The following is a 21,896-nucleotide window of genomic DNA, read 5'->3' as shown; positions in this document are numbered from 1 at the left end:
CGTGGTAATGCACGATTTTTTATCAGTGAGATGCCTACCTTACTACCACACACCAATTCCTCTACTTCCTCAGGCCTGAAAAGTAACTGAAGTGGTGACTCATCGGTGACCATGTGGAAACCTTTTCGAAAAGCTTTGAACTGTTTTTCAACTGATGTGTTCAATAAGAAATCGGCATACAGGTCTACAAATTCCTGCAGAAAGAAAAAATAAAATTCACTCATTATGAAGTTATAGTAGTGTCAAATGCTTTATTCAAATATACAATAAATAAAGAAAATTGTCACAAAATGGAAAATCCCAGGCAACTACAGCAGCACAGAGCAGCAGCACCAGTGCATGACACACACACACACACACACACACACACACACACACAAACGCAATTCGCACACATGACTGCAATCCCAGGCAACTATAGCAGCACAGAGCAGCGGCACCAGTGCATGATGGGAGTGGCGAATGGGTGGGGGACGGGGAGGGATAGTAGGATGGGGGTGGTGGAGAGTGAAGAGCTGCAGGTTAAGACAGAAGGCAGGAGAGAGGTGGGGAGGTGTGGAGGTGCAGGGGGGGGGGGGGGGGGGGGGGGTAGCGAAAAAGGAGAGAAGTAGAAAGACTGGGTACGATGGTGGAGTGAGGGCTGTCTAGTGCTGGAATGAGAACAGAGAAGGGGCTGGATGGGCCAGGTCAATGAATAACGAAGGCTGAGGCCAGGAGGGTTACAGGAACGTAGGATGTATTGCAGGGAAATATGGCACAGACTGTCAAGCAGTCACTGAAATGAAAGATGTCATGAGTTTTCGCCTTTCACTATCGTTGACTCCCTCAGATTTCTTCTTGTTTCCCGCTTTTTGCATCCGTTTCATACTTTTAATTTTTCACATGTATTTGGGTGCATTTTTGCATGGTTTTTGGATGTAATTCTACATTATTTAAGTAATTTTTCGCATTTATTTCCACCACGAAGGACCCTTGCTCCTTCCATCTGCATCATTACAGAGAAGTTTCCTTATCCCTAGCCGGAAACCAGTCCCACATACTGTTCCTGCATTGTTGCTTGGCTCATGGAATCCCCCCCCCCCCCCCAAACGGCCTTACCATCAAATTACCCATCTCTGGCTGCCACCCGTCCTTCCACAATGACATCCACCTGTTCAGGTTCCACCAATCCTTAGCCCTCGCCAACATAGTCCTGCAAAACCATATCAACCAAACCCAAACCTCCTTGCAGTAACGTCTTTCTATCTGCAAATTTCTGAAACCCATATCACACATTGAAACTCTTGTCCTGGAACTGGAGCAACATGCACAATGCCACCTAAAAAAGTTCTCCACCCTGCTCACTTCCTACTCCAGACTTGGAGTACCGCTGTTCATCACACCTCAACAACCTCCAACCCCCCTCCCCTCCCCCCAAATCCCATCATAGCTGACAAACCCTGTCTCACAGACCTGCTACACCTACCCCACCCACCACCACCACCACCACCACCACCACCACACAGAAGCCAGAACATAAACAAACCCCTGAAGCTCTCTCTCCCGTGGTCATCAAATCTGCAGTGACGAGTGGTTCCCCTTAAAATATACGGAGGGTCTCACTGAAGTCTTCAAGACTAATTATCCTCCCAATGTTGTACAAAAACAAATTTCCCGTGACTTATCTTTCTATTCTCCCACCACCTCCCAAAGTCACAACGTCCAGCCACAGAGTTAACACAGTACCACCCAGGACTGTAGCAACTGAATTATATTCCCCGCCAGGGTTTCGATGACCTCTTGTCATGCCCTGAAATGAGAAATGGCCTGCCCACTACCCTTTCCTCCCCTAACAGTGGTATTCCACTGCCCACCGAAGATACACAATATACTTGTCAATCCTCCACACAACCCCTGCTCCCAACCCCTTACCTCATGGCTCATACCCCTGTAATAGACCTAGATGTAAGACCTGTCCCACACATCCTCCCACCACCACCTATTCCAGACCGATCATAAACATCACCTATCCCATCAAAGGCAGAGCTACCTGTGAAACTAGTCGTGACATACAAGTTCAGCTGCAACCACTGCACTGCACTGCACGAATGGACACCGACAAACTGTGGCCAAGAAACAAGTAGACCAGCCAGTTGCTGAACATGCCAAACATGATATCCTTCATTTCAATGACTGCTCCACAACCTGTGCTATATGGATCCTATCCACCTACACCAGCATTTCTGAAATGTGGGAACTTTCCCTGTGAATACATCCTTCGTTCCCGTAACCCTCCTGGCCTCAACTTCGTTAAACATTGACCTGACCCATCCAGCCCCTACCCTGCACTACACAGCTCTGATTTCATGATCACACCCAGTCTTTTTACTTCTCTCCTTTTCTGCTACCACCCCCCCCCCCCAACCCCACCCCCCCATTGCCAAAAAAAATCACTCACCACCTCACCCCTGCCTTCCGCCAAAGGTGCAGCACTTTACTCGCTGCCACTCCTACCCTACTATCCATTCCCCTCCCCACCCAAGCCGCCTCCTTACCGCCACCCAGATGCCACTCCAATCATGCACTGGTGCTGCTGCTTGCAGTGTGGCTACAGTTGCCTGAGACTGCAGTCGTGTGTGTGAATTGCATTAGAGTGTGTGTGTGTGTGTGTGTGTGTGTTGCACAAAAGGGGGGGGGGGGGAGAGAGAGAGAGAGAGAGAGAGAGAGAGAGAGAGAGAGAGAGAGAGAGAGATAGATCAGACGTAAACAACTACAGAGGCATTTCACTTTTGCCAGCCACTTACAAAATTTTACTCATGGTTTTCCTAAAGAAGGCACAAGAAGGACTAGAAGAAACAATTTAAGATGACCATGTGGGCTTTTGACCAAAGATTGTATCCAGAACAGACCTTTAATCTCAAAACTGTATTAAAAATTAAAGCAATCAAGTCAAAACCAACAATTTGCACATTTGTTGATTTTAAGAAAGCACATAATTATATTGACAGACAATCTCTACACAGTATTCTAGAAGAATGTGGACTAGATGCCAAAACTCTGAAACTGATTGAATAAACATTAATCTTAATTTTTGATTTGGTTTTTGTCACAGAGACGAAATTTGAGAACCATTCTTAGTTAAAACAGTTTTAAGACAAGGAGATGGGATCTCACCACTATTATTCAACACAGTTTTAGAAAAAGTAATGGAAGAATGGAACTAAGAAAACGAAACTTTTGGAAGCCAATCTAACTAGGAAGAGGTCGAGGAAAACTGAACATTCCATATTTAGCATTTGCAGATGAATTATCAATTCTATCTGATAGTGAAAAAACAATAGTAAAACAAATCGAGACCCTCAAAGAATGTGCAGAGAAGGTTAGCCTGCAAATCTCCTTTCAGAAGAGTGAATTCATGTGTTCCAAGTTAGATTTTCTGGAACTTAAATGTTTGATTCCAGTGATTTCACCATAATTTATTTTAAGTATCGAAGTGAAATTATTAAACAAACAGGACTTAAAAAAAAAGCACAAAAAAACAGATTGCAGAAAATCGAGAAAGTGATCGGCCTTGTTTCAAATTCATATAAGAAAAAATGCCTGTCGAAAGGCTCTAAAATCAGACACTACAACACAGTAATCAAACTGACAGCCACTAATGCAAGAGACACACTCTCATTGAACAGAAAACTATATTTACAAGAAATTAAGAAAGTAGTGAGAAATACTATTAGGAAAATCCTGGGACTACAATACACACAAGATGGATACGGATTGAAACCATCGAGACAACAGAAACAGTATCAAACATTGAAACTGACATCAGAAAGAGGCAAATGAAGTTCAATGGACACCTCAACAGATTATCTGGAAAAAGACTAACTAAACGTCTATTGGACTATGCGACATCACTTAACGCATTAATACCCTGGGTAACTGAAGTTAAGAACAATTTGACAAAAGCAAAAATGGACATAAGAAACACATCAGACAGGGATACATTCAGAAGCAAAACTGACAAGCTGAAGTTTACTCCAGAGATGGAACCAAAACCTTAGCGACCAGAGTCGACTGAAGGAAAGAAAGAAGGCCTTTGGGGAGAAAATGCAGAAATATTGGGAAAATAGGAAAAACCTGAAAATATAATGAAAATCACTTGTTTACTCCCATGCAATGGGGGCATTCACTACTACTACTACTACTAGCACCACCACCACCACCACCACCACCACCACCACCACCACCACCACTACTACTACCACCACCACCACCAACAATAATAAAGTTCATCTTCCAGAATAAAAAAATGTATTCCGTTTTCTATTCTATGTTTCATTCTTTTGTACCAAATTTTCATTTATTCTAAATACTTGCATGTTCGTGTGATTAGTAATTAAAAATAAAAGTCTCATCTTACTAAAAATTAAGATCCAATTTACACTGAAGAGCCAAAGAAACTGGTACACCTGCCTAATACCGTTTAGGGCACCCGCGAACATGCAGAAGTGCCGCATCACAATGGGGCATGAACTCTACTAATGTCTGAAGTAGTGCTGGAGGGAACTGACACCATGAATCATGCAGGGCTGTCCATAAATCCGATCAGTATGAGTGGGTGGAGATCTCTTCCAAACAGCACATTGAAAGGCATCCCAGATATGCTAAATAACGTTCATGTCTGTGGAGTTTGGTGGCCAGCAGATGTGTTTAAACTCAGAAGAGTATACCTAGAGCCACTCTCTAGTAATTCTGGACAGGTGGGGTGTCACATTGTCCTGCTGGCATTGCCCAAGTCTGTCAGAATGTACAATGGACATGAATGGTTGCAGGTGATCAGACAGGATGCTTACATATATGTGTCACGTGTCAGTCATATCTAGATGTATCAGGGGTCCCATATCACTCCCAACTGCACACGCCCCACACCATTACAGAGCCTCCACCAGCTTGAACAATCCACTGCTGAACGCATGGTCTTTGGATTCACGAGATTGTCTCCATACTCTTAAGTGTCCATCCGCTCGACACAATTTGAAACGAGACTCGTCCAACCAGGCAACACGTTTCAAGTCATCAACAGTCCAATGTCGGTGTCAATGGGCCCAGGTGAGGCATAAAGCTTTGTGTTGTGCAGTCATCAAGGATACATGAGTGGGCTTTCAGTTCCAAAAGCCCATATTGATGATGTTTCGTGGAATGGTTCACACACTAACACTTGTTGATGGCCCAGCATTGAAATCTGCAGCAATTTGCAGAAATGTTGAACTTCTGTCATATTGAAGGATTCTCTTCAGTTGTTGTCGGTCCCGTTCTTGCAGGATCTTTTTATGGCTACAGCGATGTCTGAGATTTGATGTTTAACCGGTTTCCTGATATTCACACTGCGCTAGTGAAATGGTCGTATAGGAAAATCCCCAACTACATTGCTACCTTGGAGGTGCTGTGTCCCATCAGTTGTGCACTGAATATAACACCACATACAACCTCACTTAAATCTCGCTAACCTGCCACACACTTGTTGTCTTACGAAGGCATAGCCAACCGCAGTGCCGTATTTTGCCTGTTTACATCTATCTGTACTTGAATACACATGCCTATATCAGTTTCTTTGGCGCTTCAGTGTATATCAAGCTCATTTGTTAATAAATATGAAACTGAAGTAAAATTAAAATAAAAGCACCTGCTTATTCATAAATCTGTCATGTTAATTGCGATAAACATTATAACTTTTTTGTGAATCACAATATTCAGAAAAAGAGGTGGTTCTTTTTTCTCCTTCTATTTATTTAGCATCTAGCATCACCGTTAACTAGTTGCAAACAAGCACTCAATTTATCACATACTCTGCAACAGTTTTTATTAATTCATCAATCCCTAATACAGTGGCAGCTCATGACTAACACCACTGGGGATTCACATTTGAATTCAAAATTGTTCATGCAAGTGAAAATCAATACAAAGTTACTTTTCTTAGGAATCTGAAGCTAGCGAATCCTAGTTCTTTCAGTTCTGCCACTTTTAATACACCACCAAACACCATTACATACTCCAACATTTTTTTTAAATATTAAGGTGCCCACACACAAGTGACAATCCCAGATGATATTGAATGCGGACAGTTGCTTTGTTCAATCCTGCCAAACACAAGTGTTTTACTATGCAGTTTCAGTCAGTATTTCCAGCAGCAGTGCGTCGTGATTTTCTGCTATGGAATTTAAATCTCAACATTTATATAAAATTTATTAAATTTGTCTTGGAATGTTTCCTTGGGAACTTTAAGTTACATTACAGCATCTGTTGAGGTGTTTTTCTTGTTGTGGGTTTATTTCAAGTGATCGATATATTGCGAGATGCCACATCTCTACTTATTCCCAGTAATAACAGTTACCTCCTTTTCCAGTCACCGTCTTGTTTTCTCTTGATGTTGTGGTCCTGCTATGCTGCACCACATATTTGACCATTGACTTTCTTTCTGACTGCAGAGTGGAGAGGCTATAAGAGATCTTCTACATTTAAGCAACTCACTACGAAATCATAAAACACTGTTTCTGTAATTCTTCTATATTCAAATAAGTCGTCAACTCACAACAACTGATACTTAAGGAAGCTTTCCAGACAACATGTTCATGTATGCTGTTTCAATGCTTGACCAAAAGCATAAGTTCGTACTTAACACCATATAGAATGGCACAGAGTCAATATAAACACATTCACTATTCTTTGGTGCTCGAGCATTGTCGTTGGGCCTCTTTCTTCTTGAGCCCACAGCACCCCACACAGCATGACTGCAAAGTGCAAGTGGCACCCCACTGGCCAGTCCAATTATAAATCCATCATCTCTTTCTGCACTGTGTGCACATTTTTCTTTCTCATATCTTCACATAAATTTCAACGTCCTGGGCACAGTAGATGCTCTTTACACTACTACTAATTATAGTCACTTTTTCACACGCATACCTTTCACTGGTCTCGTAAAAGTAAACTGAAATGTGTTGCTATGCTTTATAACAACAGGTACTATTGCACCATTACATTTTTCATTGTCACAATGTGTACTGTGTAGATCTTTCCACTCTTGTAGTTTAAGTATCTATAGAGTGGCTTTGTGATCTTTATGTGTGTATAGAAATTATGTTAATAGCAGCAATGCTGTTTTCCTTATCACTTGTTGAGCACTGCACGAGGGACAGTTATATGAAATGTATAGTTTTGGAATATGCATGCCTTAGATACCTGAATAAATATGTCCATATTATGTTTAGATGTTAAAACTTTCAGATTGCTTGGGAATTATAAGTGATCAGGGACTGTGATTTGCCCACACATGTGATCTGTGGACGGGGCGCGGAACTTGGTAACAGATTTCTATAGTTCACTGCTCATGTGTGAGAACATTAGGAGTTGATAAATATGTTGCACACTTCAGCTCCAAAAATCAAACAATGGAAAATCCAGGACAGAATGTAACAATATATAGCGGAGATGATGAGTAGCAGATAGGTACAACCGAAAGACTGTTACAAATAAATAAGCTTTCAGCCAACAAGGCCTTTGTCGAAAACACACACACACACACACACACACACACACACACACACACACACACACCTGCAGTCTGTGATAGCTGCAGCCATACTCGTGTGTGTGTGTGTGTGTGTGTGTGTGTGTGTGTATTTTCGACAAAGGCCTTGTTGGTTGAAAGCTTATTTATTTGTGACAGTCTTTTTGTTGTACCTATCTCCAACTCAAGATCTCCACTATGTGGTGAGTTGCGAATAAGAATTAAACAAGGTACTTTGAAGGTTGTGTGACAAGCTAGGATTTCACTTCCTAGACTTGCATCATAGGATTCTATCAAGATAACTGACAGTAAGATTAGGTAATTCCCCAGCGAGTCTACATGAAGACATCTATAGGACACGCAAAAATATTAGTATAAGACCCAAAGAAATGACATCTCCCCCCCCCCCCTACCCACCCCCATTAGGTTAGACAGTTAAAATAATACTAATCAACAGCTAAAGAAGTTTAACTCTCATAATACCAGGCACAGAGAGCTGGGTAAAACCGGAAATTGGCAGCAGTGAGATTTTTGACATAAATCTAAGTGTACATTGAAAGGATGGGGTAATGTAAATTGGAAGTGGTGTATTTACCACAATAGACAAGAAACACATATACACAAAGATAGAAATTGAAGCTGCACTGAAGACTGTGTATTCGAGAATGTTTGAGCAAGACTCAGTATAAAAAGTGGCCATAAATTTATAACTGGAGCCTTCTATCAAAGACTCCCACCCTCCCCCAAATGTACCCACAAACTTTCTGAGAATACCTCAGCTCACTAGTACATACGTTTCCCAATCATGTATTCAGCTGAAGCAACTTTTACTGTCGAACTATCAAGTGGGGTAATTAAACTTTTGTAATTTTCAGGCATGATAATACAAAACGCTTTATTTGAAAAATACCTACAATAGACTCTTCAGAAGTGCACTGATGATGGAAATATACTGGATGTAATAATAACAGATAGACCTGACCTAGGAGGGGGGGTGTCTACTTTGAAATTCTTATTGGTTTGGTAGGGAGGACTTGGAATGTAATTTCGCATTTTACAAATCAACAAAAACTGTCAGTGGTGGAAAAAAGGATAAGTGACAAATAAAAGTCCTAGGAGTGATCAGAGAATGAATCGGACATCTTTCATTTTTTTGTCTGGCAGTATAGCACTGAGCCAGCAAGCCACACTGAGACATTACACATTTAATTGTCAAGTCTGATGCTATAATTTAGTTTCCTTAAATTTTCTGGACTGAATGACAATCACTATTAATCAATTAAGCCACTAATCAAAACTCTGTATAATTTATCATAATTTCAAATATGACAAATGTACTCATCAACAGGGAATCCACAGTGTAGGTGTAAAAAATAGTTCTGTAACTTTTTGTAATTTACTAATTACTCATTATGTAAATCAAATTATTGACTGAACACATGGCACAGTTACTCTTAATCAATTTCAATCTAGCAGTTTTATAAACAAATATATATCTTCCAAAATCCACCTGCATTCCGCTATGACCACACTAATACTTCTGTGTTACTGTGATTAACATCTCCGTGTAAACATTAGGTTATTTTGTGTGCCTTATCTTTATGAATCTCTTTGGTTAAATCTCAGTGCATCTTCATTACATACATGTCAGTGCATTGACATCAGAAACGACGAAACTTACTGAGTCTACTGGTTGTGTAATCTGTTAATTTTGGAATGTTCAACTATGAGGATTCATATGTGAAAGTGCACTGCAAACTGTTACCCATTCTGTCTGTTTTGGAGATTACTGCATGTGTCTACCTCTGGTCAGTACATGAGACTGGTGGTTATGTTATTTCAAGTGTTATTTAATGCACAAAACAGTTAAAAAGTACTTTAATGCTGTGTTGTGTCTAATATTTGAGAATTTATCATAAAACCAGTTTACAGCAAAATTCCACCGATGAGAGACTGAGTGCAACTCAGTGATCACTGGTTAGCACACTTCCAAGACTGAACCTATAATGTTGCTAAAATCTGTGTGAACCATATCAAATATCACTGAAAGTGCAACTGAATGAACACAAAGGAGGACAGCATGAATAGTCAATCTGTTAGATCTGTGTAAGAGAGCATGACAGATGATGAAAAACCTGACTAGCAGACACATCCCTTACAAGCCTACTCATAAAATTTCAAGAACCAGTACTAAATGATGAATCTAGGATTATATTACAACACCCTACACATCACTCCTGTTGTGACCTCAAAGACAAGATTAGCCTAATTACAACAGGCCAGAGGCAATTGAAGAATCATTTTTACATGCACTTTGCACAATGGAAAGTACCCCTGCCAAGAATTTAATGTTGGTTTGCAGAGTACAGATATAGATGTAGAAGACTTGTACACCATCAACACAACACTGATGACCTCAACAAAGCTCAATCGCTCCTTTCATAGTCAAAGCACAGCTGAGTTGTGCAACTGAGGTTTGCTAGTGTGGGGTTCTCCTCATCATTGCTTCCACCAAACTCAGCCCACACGAGTTCAAAGTTCTTCACATAGCAAGGGTGAATCTAGGTGCTATGTAAGATATAAGAAAATAGTTAATGGTTTAGTATAGCAGAGTACTTTTGGATATTAAAGTCATTTTATAAGAATTATAAAACAATGTGAAGAGACACTATGTACAGAATCATGCGAATATAATCTGAAGCTGAAATCATAACTGCCATGATATGGTAGTATCTCCCTATGATCATGCCTGCCACGCCTCCAATTGGTATTCCGCCACTCACCGGAATTTTCATTCTGGTACACACTCGCCCTGATGATCATCTTTAGAGTTGTCTGATGGGGCCTCTGGCAATGCACTATACACACTGTCTGTTGACACTTTTTTACAGTTGTATGAGTTGAATACACCACAATAGGTTTCTTTGTGTGTCAGAATATGGTTTCAATGGTCGTTATGATTGATTATACATTCAAATAGAATTTACAGTCAATATTCTCACAAAATACTTGTTGTTTTTATGTAATTGAAGCTAAAAAATCATTAATTATCAAGATTTGGTCATGTGATCAAAAAAACACTGTTACTGGCTGTTGCTCTGGTGACATCACAGGCTTGGAGGAAGATGAAGCTATATGTGTGTGATAGGAGTGTTAGCTGAAGTTATGAACCTATTACGTACTTTTTCTGCGCACAATTTAGATGTTTAGCTAAACAAATAACAATAGAAAATAATTTTGTGAATGCTGATAGTGGAAATCTTGCAAAAGTTGATGCTTTTATGCTTCATCCATTTACAGCAGCGATATGTGCAATGACTGACATTCGTTTCATCGCTCCCTGCAACATCATTAAACTCGCTCAAAACTGAGGAAATGGGTCAGTATATTATAATTAGTGTCGACACTGCTAGTAGTGAAGACATCACCATATGTCCACAGTACAACGAGATGCATGACAATGAGGTTTTCCGTATGGAGAGATAGCATGTACAGCATACAGGTAACAAATGTCTGAGATGTTTGTGTGCGTAACCTAACACCAGTGTCTGAAGCAAGTTTACTTCTTCTTTATGTAAGATGATGAAACTACAAAAGTTTAAACAATAAGGATCCTAGGTGGACAGTACAGACTTTTTCTAAAAACAACAACATAGTTTCTAATAAAGTAAAAAGCATGTGGTCACATTAACTAGAATATGTCTCTTTGAACATGACATGTGCAAACAGTAACTACAAATGAAAGTGCATGTAAACAGCAAGGAAAATACAAAAATATTCTGTTTTGATCAGTGTAGTGAAGTTTTGTAATTGTGATTTCATTTTATAAATAAGTTAAAATATTATTTTAGGTTGGATTCAAACCAGCGATCTATGGACCCTCTCATACAAAATTCAACAGTCTACCACTAACAACTGAGCTATCAAATAATTTATGAAAAGTTGGGTTGTTGTTGTTGTTGTTGTTGTTGTGGTCTTCAGTCCTGAGACTGGTTTGATGCAGCTCTCCATGCTACTCTATCCTGTGCAAGCTTCTTCATCTCCCAGTACCTACTGCAACCTACATCCTTCTGAATCTGCTTAGTGTATTCATCTCTTGGTCTCCCTCTACGATTTTTACCCTCCACGCTGCCCTCCAATGCTAAATTTGTGATCCCTTGATGCCTCAAAACACGTCCTACCAACCGATCCCTTCTTCTAGTCAAGTTGTGCCACAAACTTCTCTTCTCCCCAATCCTATTCAATACCTCCTCATTAGTTACGTGATCTACCCACCTTATCTTCAGCATTATTCTGTAGCACCACATTTCAAAAGCTTCTATTCTCTTCTTGTCCAAACTGGTTATTGTCCATGTTTCACTTCCATACATGGCTACACTCCATACAAATACTTTCAGAAACGACTTCCTGACATTTAAATCTATACTCGATGTTAACAAATTTCTCTTCTTCAGAAACGATTTCCTTGCCATTGCCAGTCTACATTTTATATCCTCTCTACTTTGACCATCAGTTATTTTGCTCCCCAAATAGCAAAACTCCTTTCCTACTTTAAGTGTCTCATTTCCTAATCTAATCCCCTCAGCATCACCCGATTTAATTTGACTACATTCCATTATCCTCGTTTTGCTTTTGTTGATGTTCATCTTATATCCTCCTTTCAAGACACTGTCCATTCTGTTCAACTGCTCTTCCAAGTCCTTTGCTGTCTCTGACAGAATTACAATGTCATCGGTGAACTTCAAAGTTTTTACTTCTTCTCCATGAATTTTAATACCTACTCCGAATTTTTCTTTTGTTTCCTTTACTGCTTGCTCAATATACAGATTGAATAACATCGGGGAGAGGCAACAACCCTGTCTCACTCCCTTCCCAACCACTGCTTCCCTTTCATGCCCCTCGACTCTTTTAACTGCCATCTGGTTTCTGTACAAATTGTAAATAGCCTTTCACTCCCTGTATTTTACCCCTGTCACCTTCAGAACTTGAAAGAGAGTATTCCAGTTAACGTTGTCAAAAGCTTTCTCTAAGTCTACAAATGCTAGAAACGTAGGTTTGCCTTTTCTTAATCTTTCTTCTAAGATAAGTCGTAAGGTTAGTATTGCCTCACGTGTTCCAACATTTCTACGGAATCCAAACTGATCTTCCCCGAGGTCTGCTTCTAGCAGTTTTTCCATTCGTCTGTAAAGAATTCGTGTTAGTATTTTGCAGCTGTGACTTATTAAACTGATAGTTCGGTAATTTTCACATCTGTCAACACCTGCTTTCTTTGGGATTGGAATTATTATATTCTTCTTGAAGTCTGTGGGTATTTCGCCTGTCTCATACATCTTGCTCACCAGATGGTAGAGTTTTGTCATGACTGGCTCTCCCAAGGCCATCAGTAGTTCTAATGGAATGTTGTCTACTCCCGGGGCCTTGTTTCGACTCAGGTCTTTCAGTGCTCTGTCAAACTCTTCACGCAGTATCTTATCTCCCATTTCATCTTCATCTACATCCTCTTCCATTTCCATAATATTGTCAAGTACATCGCCCTTGTATAAACCCTCTATATACTCCTTCCACCTTTCTGCCTTCCCTTCTTTGCTTAGAACTGGGTTTCCATCTGAGCTCTTGATATTCATACAAGTGGCTCTCTTTTCTCCAAAGGTCTCTTTAATTTTCCTGTAGGCAGTATCTATCTTACCCCTAGTGAGACAAGCCTCTACATCCTTACATTTGTCCTCTAGCCATCCCTGCTTAGCCATTTTGCACTTCCTGTCGATCTCATTTTTGAGACGTTTGTATTCCTTTTTGCCTGCTTCATTTACTGCATTTTTATATTTTCTCCTTTCATCAATTAAATTCAATATTTCTTCTGTTAACCAAGGATTTCTATTAGCCCTCATCTTTTTACCTACTTGATCCTCTGCTGCCTTCACTACTTCATCCCTCAGAGCTACCCATTCTTCTTCTACTGTATTTCTTTCCCCCATTCCTGTCAATTGTTCCCTTATGCTCTCCCTGAAACTCTCTACAACCTCTGGTTCTTTCAGTTTATCCAGGTCCCATCTCCTTAAATTCCCACCTTTTTGCAGTTTCTTCAGTTTCAATCTGCAGTTCATAACCAATATATTGTGGTCAGAATCCACATCTGCCCCTGGAAATGTCTTACAATTTAAAACCTGGTTCCTAAATCTCTGTCTTACCATTATATAATCTATCTGATACCTTTTAGTATCTCCAGGATTCTTCCAGGTATACAACCTTCTTTTATGATTCTTGAACCAAGTGTTAGCTATGATTAAGTTATGCTCTGTGCAAAATTCTACAAGGCGGCTTCCTCTTTCATTTCTTCCCCCCAATCCATATTCACCTACTATGTTTCCTTCTCTCCCTTTTCCTACTGACGAATTCCAGTCACCCATGACTATTAAATTTTCGTCTCCCTTCACTACCTGAATAATTCCTTTTATCTTGTCATACATTTCATCTATTTCTTCATCATCTGCAGAGCTAATTGGCATATAAACTTGTACTACTGTAGTAGGAATGGGCTTTGTGCCTATCTTGGCCACAATAATGCGTTCACTATGCTGTTTGTAGTAGCTAACCCGCACTCCTATTTTTTTATTCATTATTAAACCTACTCCTGCATTACCCCTATTTGATTTTGTATTTATAACCCTGTAATCACCAGACCAAAAGTCTTGTTCCTCCTGCCACCGAACTTCACTAATTCCCACTATATCTAACTTTAACCTATCTATTTCCCTTTTTAAATTTTCTAACCTATCTGCCCGATTAAGGGATCTGACATTCCACGCTCCGATCCGTAGAACGCCAGTTTTCTTTCTCCTGATAACGACGTCCTCTTGAGTAGTCCCCTCCTGGAGATCCGAATGGGGGACTATTTTACCTCTGGAATATTTTACCCAAGAGGACGCCATCATCATTTAATCATACAGTAAAGCTGCATGTTGGGTAGAATGACAATTTTCAGTAACAGTTTTATGTCATTGAGTGACGCTATTCTTCCTTTTTAACATTGGGAAAGCATATCTCTGAGGTAAATTAATGTGAGCTTCACAGTGCAACAAATTTTTAACTAAGTTAGTGAACTTCTGCACTGATGTGCTGGCAATTTGCTGGTACAGTGCAATCACGTTTTACACATCTTCTCATTCTCTGGAAAACCCAAAGAAAATTTCAGAGATTTTTATAGATGTATTTGTACAGTATGGTACTACTACACATTTGTAACTATCTTCTGAAATGTAGATTTCAAAACAAGACATCACTATGAATTACCATTGACAGCAGAAGCAGTGAGCTAGCCTGTGGCGCCATAGGCATCACATGCCTTGAATGGAGCATTTTTGTGGGCTTTCAAGTTATTTGAATTTCATTTCCAATTTTGTAAAAGAATACTGAAATTCAAGAGGAAAAAAAGCATTTTAGGAGCATAAAATGACATAATTAATCATTCAAGACAATTTCCACAAAAATAGTCAAATACCCTACTATGGGGCAGTAGGGCGATAAGATTTGTTTTCCTTGTGTCTGTGTGGCGGTTCCTCTTGCTTTTAATTCTTCGTTTGTTTGATGTTTGTTGATTGTCCTCAGTGTCTTCGTACTGCATTGCTACACTGACTGAAAAATGGGTTGTGGATTCTGACCCTGACTACTTTAAATGATGTAGCCGATAGATGCACAGTTATGTTTTACAGTACCTTAAATTTTCACTTCGCACAACCCCCTAGTAATACATAGTTATATGGCCAGTGCACTATTGTTTAAACTTTCCGTAAGCCTCATTAATTGTTTGCATGCGAAACTCCACATGCTGCTACAGTAGTTTCTTGTTTAACATCTACAAGCAGTAAAACCTAGCCACTAAGTCCACAGTTCTTGAAGAATAATCAGTTACGTATGGAGCAGACACTGTCACTGTTTTTACACACGGCCTAATTGTTTAACACTTATTCCACAGTTAATTTGAAGCATTGTTGTTGTTCTAACCAGCACAGGTTACTCGTCAGAAACTCGGCCGTAGACTGATTGTCGTGACCAAAAATTGGGTCCTTATATATATCACAATAATTGGTACTGAAACTACACATTGTTTGAAGTTAAAATTACAGAAATTACAATTAAAACTTAACTCACTCAACTAACTGACTACACTGAAAAATTGCATCTTTTTAACAGTTTCTTCTACTGTGAGGTTTAGGCTGAATTATTTGTTTAAATCATAAAATTAACAAATTTAGTTATGCAAACAATACTTTTGACAAAACTGTTAATTGCTTTGGAATTAATGAAGGGCTGGTTTTGCTAGCATGTTTTTGAATAGAGCTAAATAAATACTTTAAGATTACTAGTACTTCGTCTTCCAAATGTTTACAATTATTACAGAATATGTTATGTCAACATTAGAATTTTAAGTTATGAAACAATTACTGACTTTGCCCTATAATGAAAGATACTAACTAGGAACAATCAAAATAAATTAGAAATCAAATACATACACAAAACTAAGCACAAATTTAGATCTGGTGTTATTTACTTTAAGACTGAGGGTCAATCTTTCTCTTTTATGGAAATGCCGATTATATTCACGTATGTTAATGATAATTAGTTAAAAGTAACAAAAAGAATTTATGGAGGCAGATGGCAAAACGAGAGGGGAATTAAAATTATCCCAATTTGCTTCATCACACTAGATGATGGAGACAGGACCCGATAACTCAAGGAAGGCTTCATTGCATCATTCTTTGAAAGGTATCCAACACTAACAAAGTTTACTGCTTCAAGGACTTCTTTCAGCCTGGTCATTCCACAAGTAGTAGTATACTTAACCTCCCTTGAGATCATGGACGGTCAAATAAAAAGTCCACGGAAGATGATTGTAGCAGGCCACACCACTTTCAAGCAGAGGTGCAGCAGACATTGCTGTACATCAACATTGGCAATTAGGTGACTACTCTCAGTTAGTGCACTATATTTATCCATAGAGTTCATCTTTTATGCCGTGCCCAGCCAATGCCTAGTGAACAGTTAATTTGTTCTGAAGTTCCAGCTTCTGTTGTTCTGAAGCATGTGAAATCAGTATATAAATTTGTCACATGTGTGACATGTATACTTTTTTGGTTTCTTGATATGAATGGTCATCTGGTACAACAGCTTTGGTACAAAGTTAAACTTGGACTGTTCCAACTTGCCTCAAGTGGGTGTACCCTTCGTTCTTTTCTGATAGTGCACTGTGAGATAGAAGGTACCTTTTTGTTGAGGTTTTTCTCCTAACAGCGTCCTTCAGATGATTATACAGATAAAATGTGCTGCCTGGTTTGTCCAGTTTCTGCATCAGTCATTCTGTCATTTTTTGGCAGATTCTTTCTCTGCTATCATCAATAGCATCAAAGAATGAGTAATGCATTTTTATAACAACAATAGCTATAAATTATATTACTGTTTGTGAAACTTGCAACCACTAGATGGAGATGGGGATACAATAAAATTTATTCTACAAATCAGAAGCATGATCATACACAATTCTTTTCCGAAGATATTTGTCTGGAGTGTAGCCTTGTGCAAAAGTGAAGGAGTGGACTGTACTACAAACTACAGCAAGAAGAGAATAGAAGCTTTTTAAATGTGGTGCAACAGAAGACTGCTGAAGATTAGATGGGTTGACTGAATAATGAGGTGACACTCTACTGAACTGAGGAGAAAAATATGGCACAGCTTGACTAAACAAAGGGACACATCCTGAGGCATCAAGGAATTTGTCAGTTTGGTAATGGAAGCAAGTGTCAGGGATAAAGAAATAAAACCTTAAGTGAAGTATGCAGTTTGAAATGGTCTTCGGTTGCAGTAATTGTGCAGAGATGAAGAGGCTTGTATGCGATAAACTAATATGGAGAACTGCATCAAACCAACCTTCGGATTCATGACGACGACAACGACAAAAACAACTATTGCCTCCTAAGTTAACTCACTACTAGTCATTAATTATGTACAATTAAGCCAGAATTTAGCACCTGCTACATGCATATAACCAGCTACCCGATGAAATTATTTAATTTAAAATTACTGCTCGTTAACAAGATAATTATCATACAGACTTACGCTCTGAGCTTCAGACAACTAATGTGTCATGTATTCCTCTCACATTCCAGTTGTTATTCCATTAATAACTGATTGTCTGGTTTAGAGTAAATGAAATATTATTGTAATGTGGGATTTTACAGCATTTTTGTCTTTGGAGAGCTATGGAATAGAACATGGGTAACAGAGGGGGGAAGCAGGAACCGCAATGTCTGATGCAGTACACAATACTAGTGTCACCTGTAACAAGAGTCAATTCTGCATGTTGTACATTGGATGGAAGCTCGTTCACATGTATGAGAAATGTGGACATGAGATTGAGCCTTGGGGAAACTCATACACGATTTCTCCTGTCAGAATTATGTCCCTGGCCTAAAATGGTTGAATTGCTATGTAGAACTTTCTGTGTTCTTTTGGTTAGGTATGACATTATCCACTGGTTGGCTACTCCATCAATCCCATAAAACTTCAATTTATCTAGGAGAATATCTTAATTCACTCACTCAAAAGCCTTAAATAGGTTGCAGAAAATACCAACCACTGTTATTTTATTATTTAATGATTGTAAAATCTTGTGTGTGAACATATAACTGTCATTCTCAGTAGAGCAACTCTTCTGAAACCCAAACTGGGATTTGCTGAGGATAATATTGTTGCTACAGTGAGATTCCATTATGGAATACATCACCTTCTCAAAAATTTTGGAAAATGATGTCGATTTTGTTGCTACTGTCATTTCTGTTGCTCCTAAGTATTTTAGTCCAGTTTTGATTTACCCCAATCTATTATGTTCTGACTATATGGCAGATCTGATTCAAGAGGTCCGATAATTCTTTCTTACTTTCATAGATGGCAGCAATGTTATCAACAAATTTTATCAGTGACAGCAGACAGTATGGAACTTCGAAAGGCAGTGTTATGGCAGCTATGGCAGTTGCTGAATAAAGCATAATGAGGCTTCAACATACATTATGATCTCTGTATGTGCTGTTCAGTTAAAATCAATAGTTTCTTCAGACATGGCTCTCCAATACACGTCTTCCACAGCAGTCAGAAGAAAGGATATGAATGTCTGCAAATGGTAATTATGTCAGTTCTATTAATAATAAAAAGAAAAGAAAAAAAAAACATACCATTCTGCCAAAACCTTCACTTTAATTCCTTCTGAATGTTGTTGTCTGAAGTCAGTTAAGCAAATTGAGTCACTATATCAAATTATTTCCACTCACCTTTTTATTATCCTGTGATACATATATTTCATCACCACCTTCCTTGAGTTCATGGTACAATGTTGCACCGAATACATCTTGATAGCAAATTCGAAAAGTTTGCAAAAATGTCTCTTCCATATCTTCACCTTCATACTCTAGTAGTTCTGTCAGGCCTTTGTACAGTGCCTGAATAATAAAAAGACAAAAAATTAAAAAAAATATTGCAGAAATGCAGTTCCATGAATTTAGAAATTACATTCACAACTACAAGAGAGTTTCAAAAGGCTGTCAGGTTTTCTAACTTTCTATAATGAAATGTGACTAAACAAGTTATTAGCTGCATCATGTGAGAAAGGCTGACTGCTTTTGCCTACATGTAACAGGTATAGCTCTAGTTGGCTTTGCTGCAAGTGAAATTGTGTCTTTTATGATTAAATTGGCATGCTGTTTTAAATGTCCAAATTTAGATGTGAGTAATTCATGACAGTACAGCAACAAACATTAACATATCTTTTAATGGTATACAGTAAGACACCTTGACAGAAGTAACCTGTATTGCGAGAGTTATTAAATGGTTTGGTAACAGTATTGCATTTCCTAATCAAAATGAGAGAGAATAGTTTGAGCTTTGGAATTTGGGCACCAAAATAACTGACAATGGCCAAAGTAGAGAGAGTATAAAATTCAAATTAGCAAAGGCAATAATTTTTTTCTGGAAAGAGGAATTTGTTAGTATTTAATATAAATTTAAGTGTTAGAAATTATTTTCTGAACATGTTTTTGTTCTGGAGTGGAAGCTTGTACAGAAGTCCAGGAGTGGACTTGACCAAACAGTTCCAAGAAGAAGAAAATAGAAGCTTTTTAAATGTGGTGCAACAGAAGAATGCTGAAGATTAGATGGGTAGACTGAATAATGAGGAGGTACTCAAATGAAATGAAGAGAAGAGAAAAATTTATGGCACAACTTGACTAAAAACAGGGATCTGTTGATAAAACACATTCTGAGGCATCAAGAAATCATCAGTCTGGTAACGGAAGCAAGTGTCTGGGGTAGAGATGAAACCTTAAATAAAGTAAGCAGGTTGAAATGGTCTTAAGTTTGAAGAAATTACGCAGAGATGAAAAGGCTTGCACAGGATAAACTAGCATGGACAGCTGCATCAAGCCACTCTTCAGACTCAAGACCACAACAACAAAAACAACCATCACTGTCTTAAAGATAACTCAGAACTACTCATCAATTATGTACAATTAAACCAGAATTTAGCACCTACTATGTTCTGCATGTAAACAAGTTGTTCACTGAAATTATTTAATCTAGAATGACTGTTGGCTAACAAGATAATTCTTGTACAGTGTTACTCATACTCTAAGCTTCAGACACGTAATGTGTAACGTACACTGATCAGGCAGAACATTACAATCACCCGAATAAAATTTTCACTCTCCAGCAGCGTGTGCGCTGGTATGAAACTTCCTCGCACATTAAAACTGTGTGCCAGACCAAGACTCGAACTCGGGACCTTTGCCTTTCGCGGGCAAGTGCTCTACCAACTGAGCTACCCAAGCACAACTCATGGCCTGTCCTCACAGCTTCAATTCTGCCAGTACCACATCTCCTACCTTCCAAACTTCACAGAAGCTCTCCTACAAACGGAAGGATAGGTCGTGAGTCATGCTTGGTTAGCTCCACTGGTAGCGCACTTGCCCGCAAAAGGCAAAGATCCTGAGTTCGACTCTCGGTCCGGCACACAGTTTTAATCTGTCAGGAAATTTCATTATGATCACCTGTCTAATAGTTGGTGTGTCCACCTTTGGCACAGATAACAGTAGGGATGCATTGTGGCACCAAATCAATGAGCCCTTTGTAGGATGCTGGAGGGAGTTGGCACCACATCTGCACGCCAGTCACCTAATTCCCGTAAATTCTGGGGAGAGGGGTGATTAGTTCTGATGCCACGTTCAATCACATCCCAGATGTATTCTATCGGGTTCAGGTCTGGCGAGTTGGTGGCGAGCAAAACAACTGGAACTCACCACTGTGTTCCTTGAACCACTCCACTATGCTCCTGGCATTGTGACATGGTGCATTATCTTTCTGAAAAATGCCACAGCCATTGGGAAACATGATTGTCACGAAGGGGTGTACACGGTCTGCAACCAGTGTACGATACACCCTGCTGGCGTTGTGCCTCACACGAGCCCCACTGGACCCGTGTATGCCTTCATGAATGTTCCCCAGAGCATAATGGAGCTGCCACCAGCTTGTCTCCGTCCCGCAGTACAGGTGTCAAGGACCCATTTCCCTGGAAGATGGTAGATTTTCATCCTCTTATTGGCATGATGAAGAAGGTATCGGGATTAATCACGCCATGCAATGCTCTACCATTGAGTTAATGTCCAGTGCCAAAGGTCACATGCCCATTTCACTCGTAGTTGCTGATGTTGTTGTGTTAACATTGGCACATGCATGGGTCGTTTGTGGAGGCCCCTGTTAGAAGTCTTCGGTGCATTGTATGTGTGTTCACACACACTTTTACTCTGCCCTGCATGAAAGTCTGATGGTAGTTCTGCCACAGTTCGCTGCCTATCCTGTTTTTACCAATCTATCCAGCGTACGATGTCCTACCACCTCAGTTTTGCCACATGTTGAAAACACTCACCACAGCACTCCTCTAACACCTGAGAAATTGTGCAGGTTGTGAAATGCTCGTGCCAGGCCTCCGGGCCATCAAAATCTTCCCCTGTCAAACTCTGATCGATCACACATCTTCCCCATTCCACAGACGGACAGCACGCTCTCCAATACTACATTCACCGAATGTTTACCTGACTAGCAGTCATCCGTTGCCAGATGACACTGCCATATATGGATGAGTTTATATTGATAGTAGGTCAGTGGTCACAGTGCTCCGGTTGATCAGTGTATCTCTCACATATTCCAGTTATTGTTCCATTAATAACTAACTGTCTGGTTTACTATACAGAAAATACTATTGTAATGTGATGTTTTACAGAGGGGGAGGGGGGTCAGGGGGAGCAAGATCCGCAATGTA

At 39.5% G+C, this 21,896-nt stretch overlaps 1 protein-coding gene across 2 annotated transcripts in view; it reads right to left on the bottom strand.

The window, feature by feature from the left end:
- LOC126198485 (ubiquitin-protein ligase E3A) overlaps window positions 1-21,896 on the bottom strand; it is a 133,917-nt gene that overhangs the window by 29,773 nt on the left and 82,248 nt on the right. For both annotated transcript variants that reach the window (XM_049934854.1, XM_049934855.1), the window contains exons 9-10: window positions 18,859-19,026; window positions 39-194 (exon numbers count right to left, since the gene is read on the bottom strand). In XM_049934854.1, coding sequence (XP_049790811.1) covers window positions 39-194; window positions 18,859-19,026 — 324 coding nt within the window. The remainder of the gene's footprint in view (window positions 1-38; window positions 195-18,858; window positions 19,027-21,896) is intronic.

The sequence above is a fragment of the Schistocerca nitens genome, chromosome 8 (genome assembly GCF_023898315.1).
Source record: "Schistocerca nitens isolate TAMUIC-IGC-003100 chromosome 8, iqSchNite1.1, whole genome shotgun sequence".
Lineage (NCBI taxonomy): Eukaryota > Metazoa > Arthropoda > Insecta > Orthoptera > Acrididae > Schistocerca > Schistocerca nitens.
This window is presented reverse-complemented; position numbering and strand designations above follow the sequence as displayed.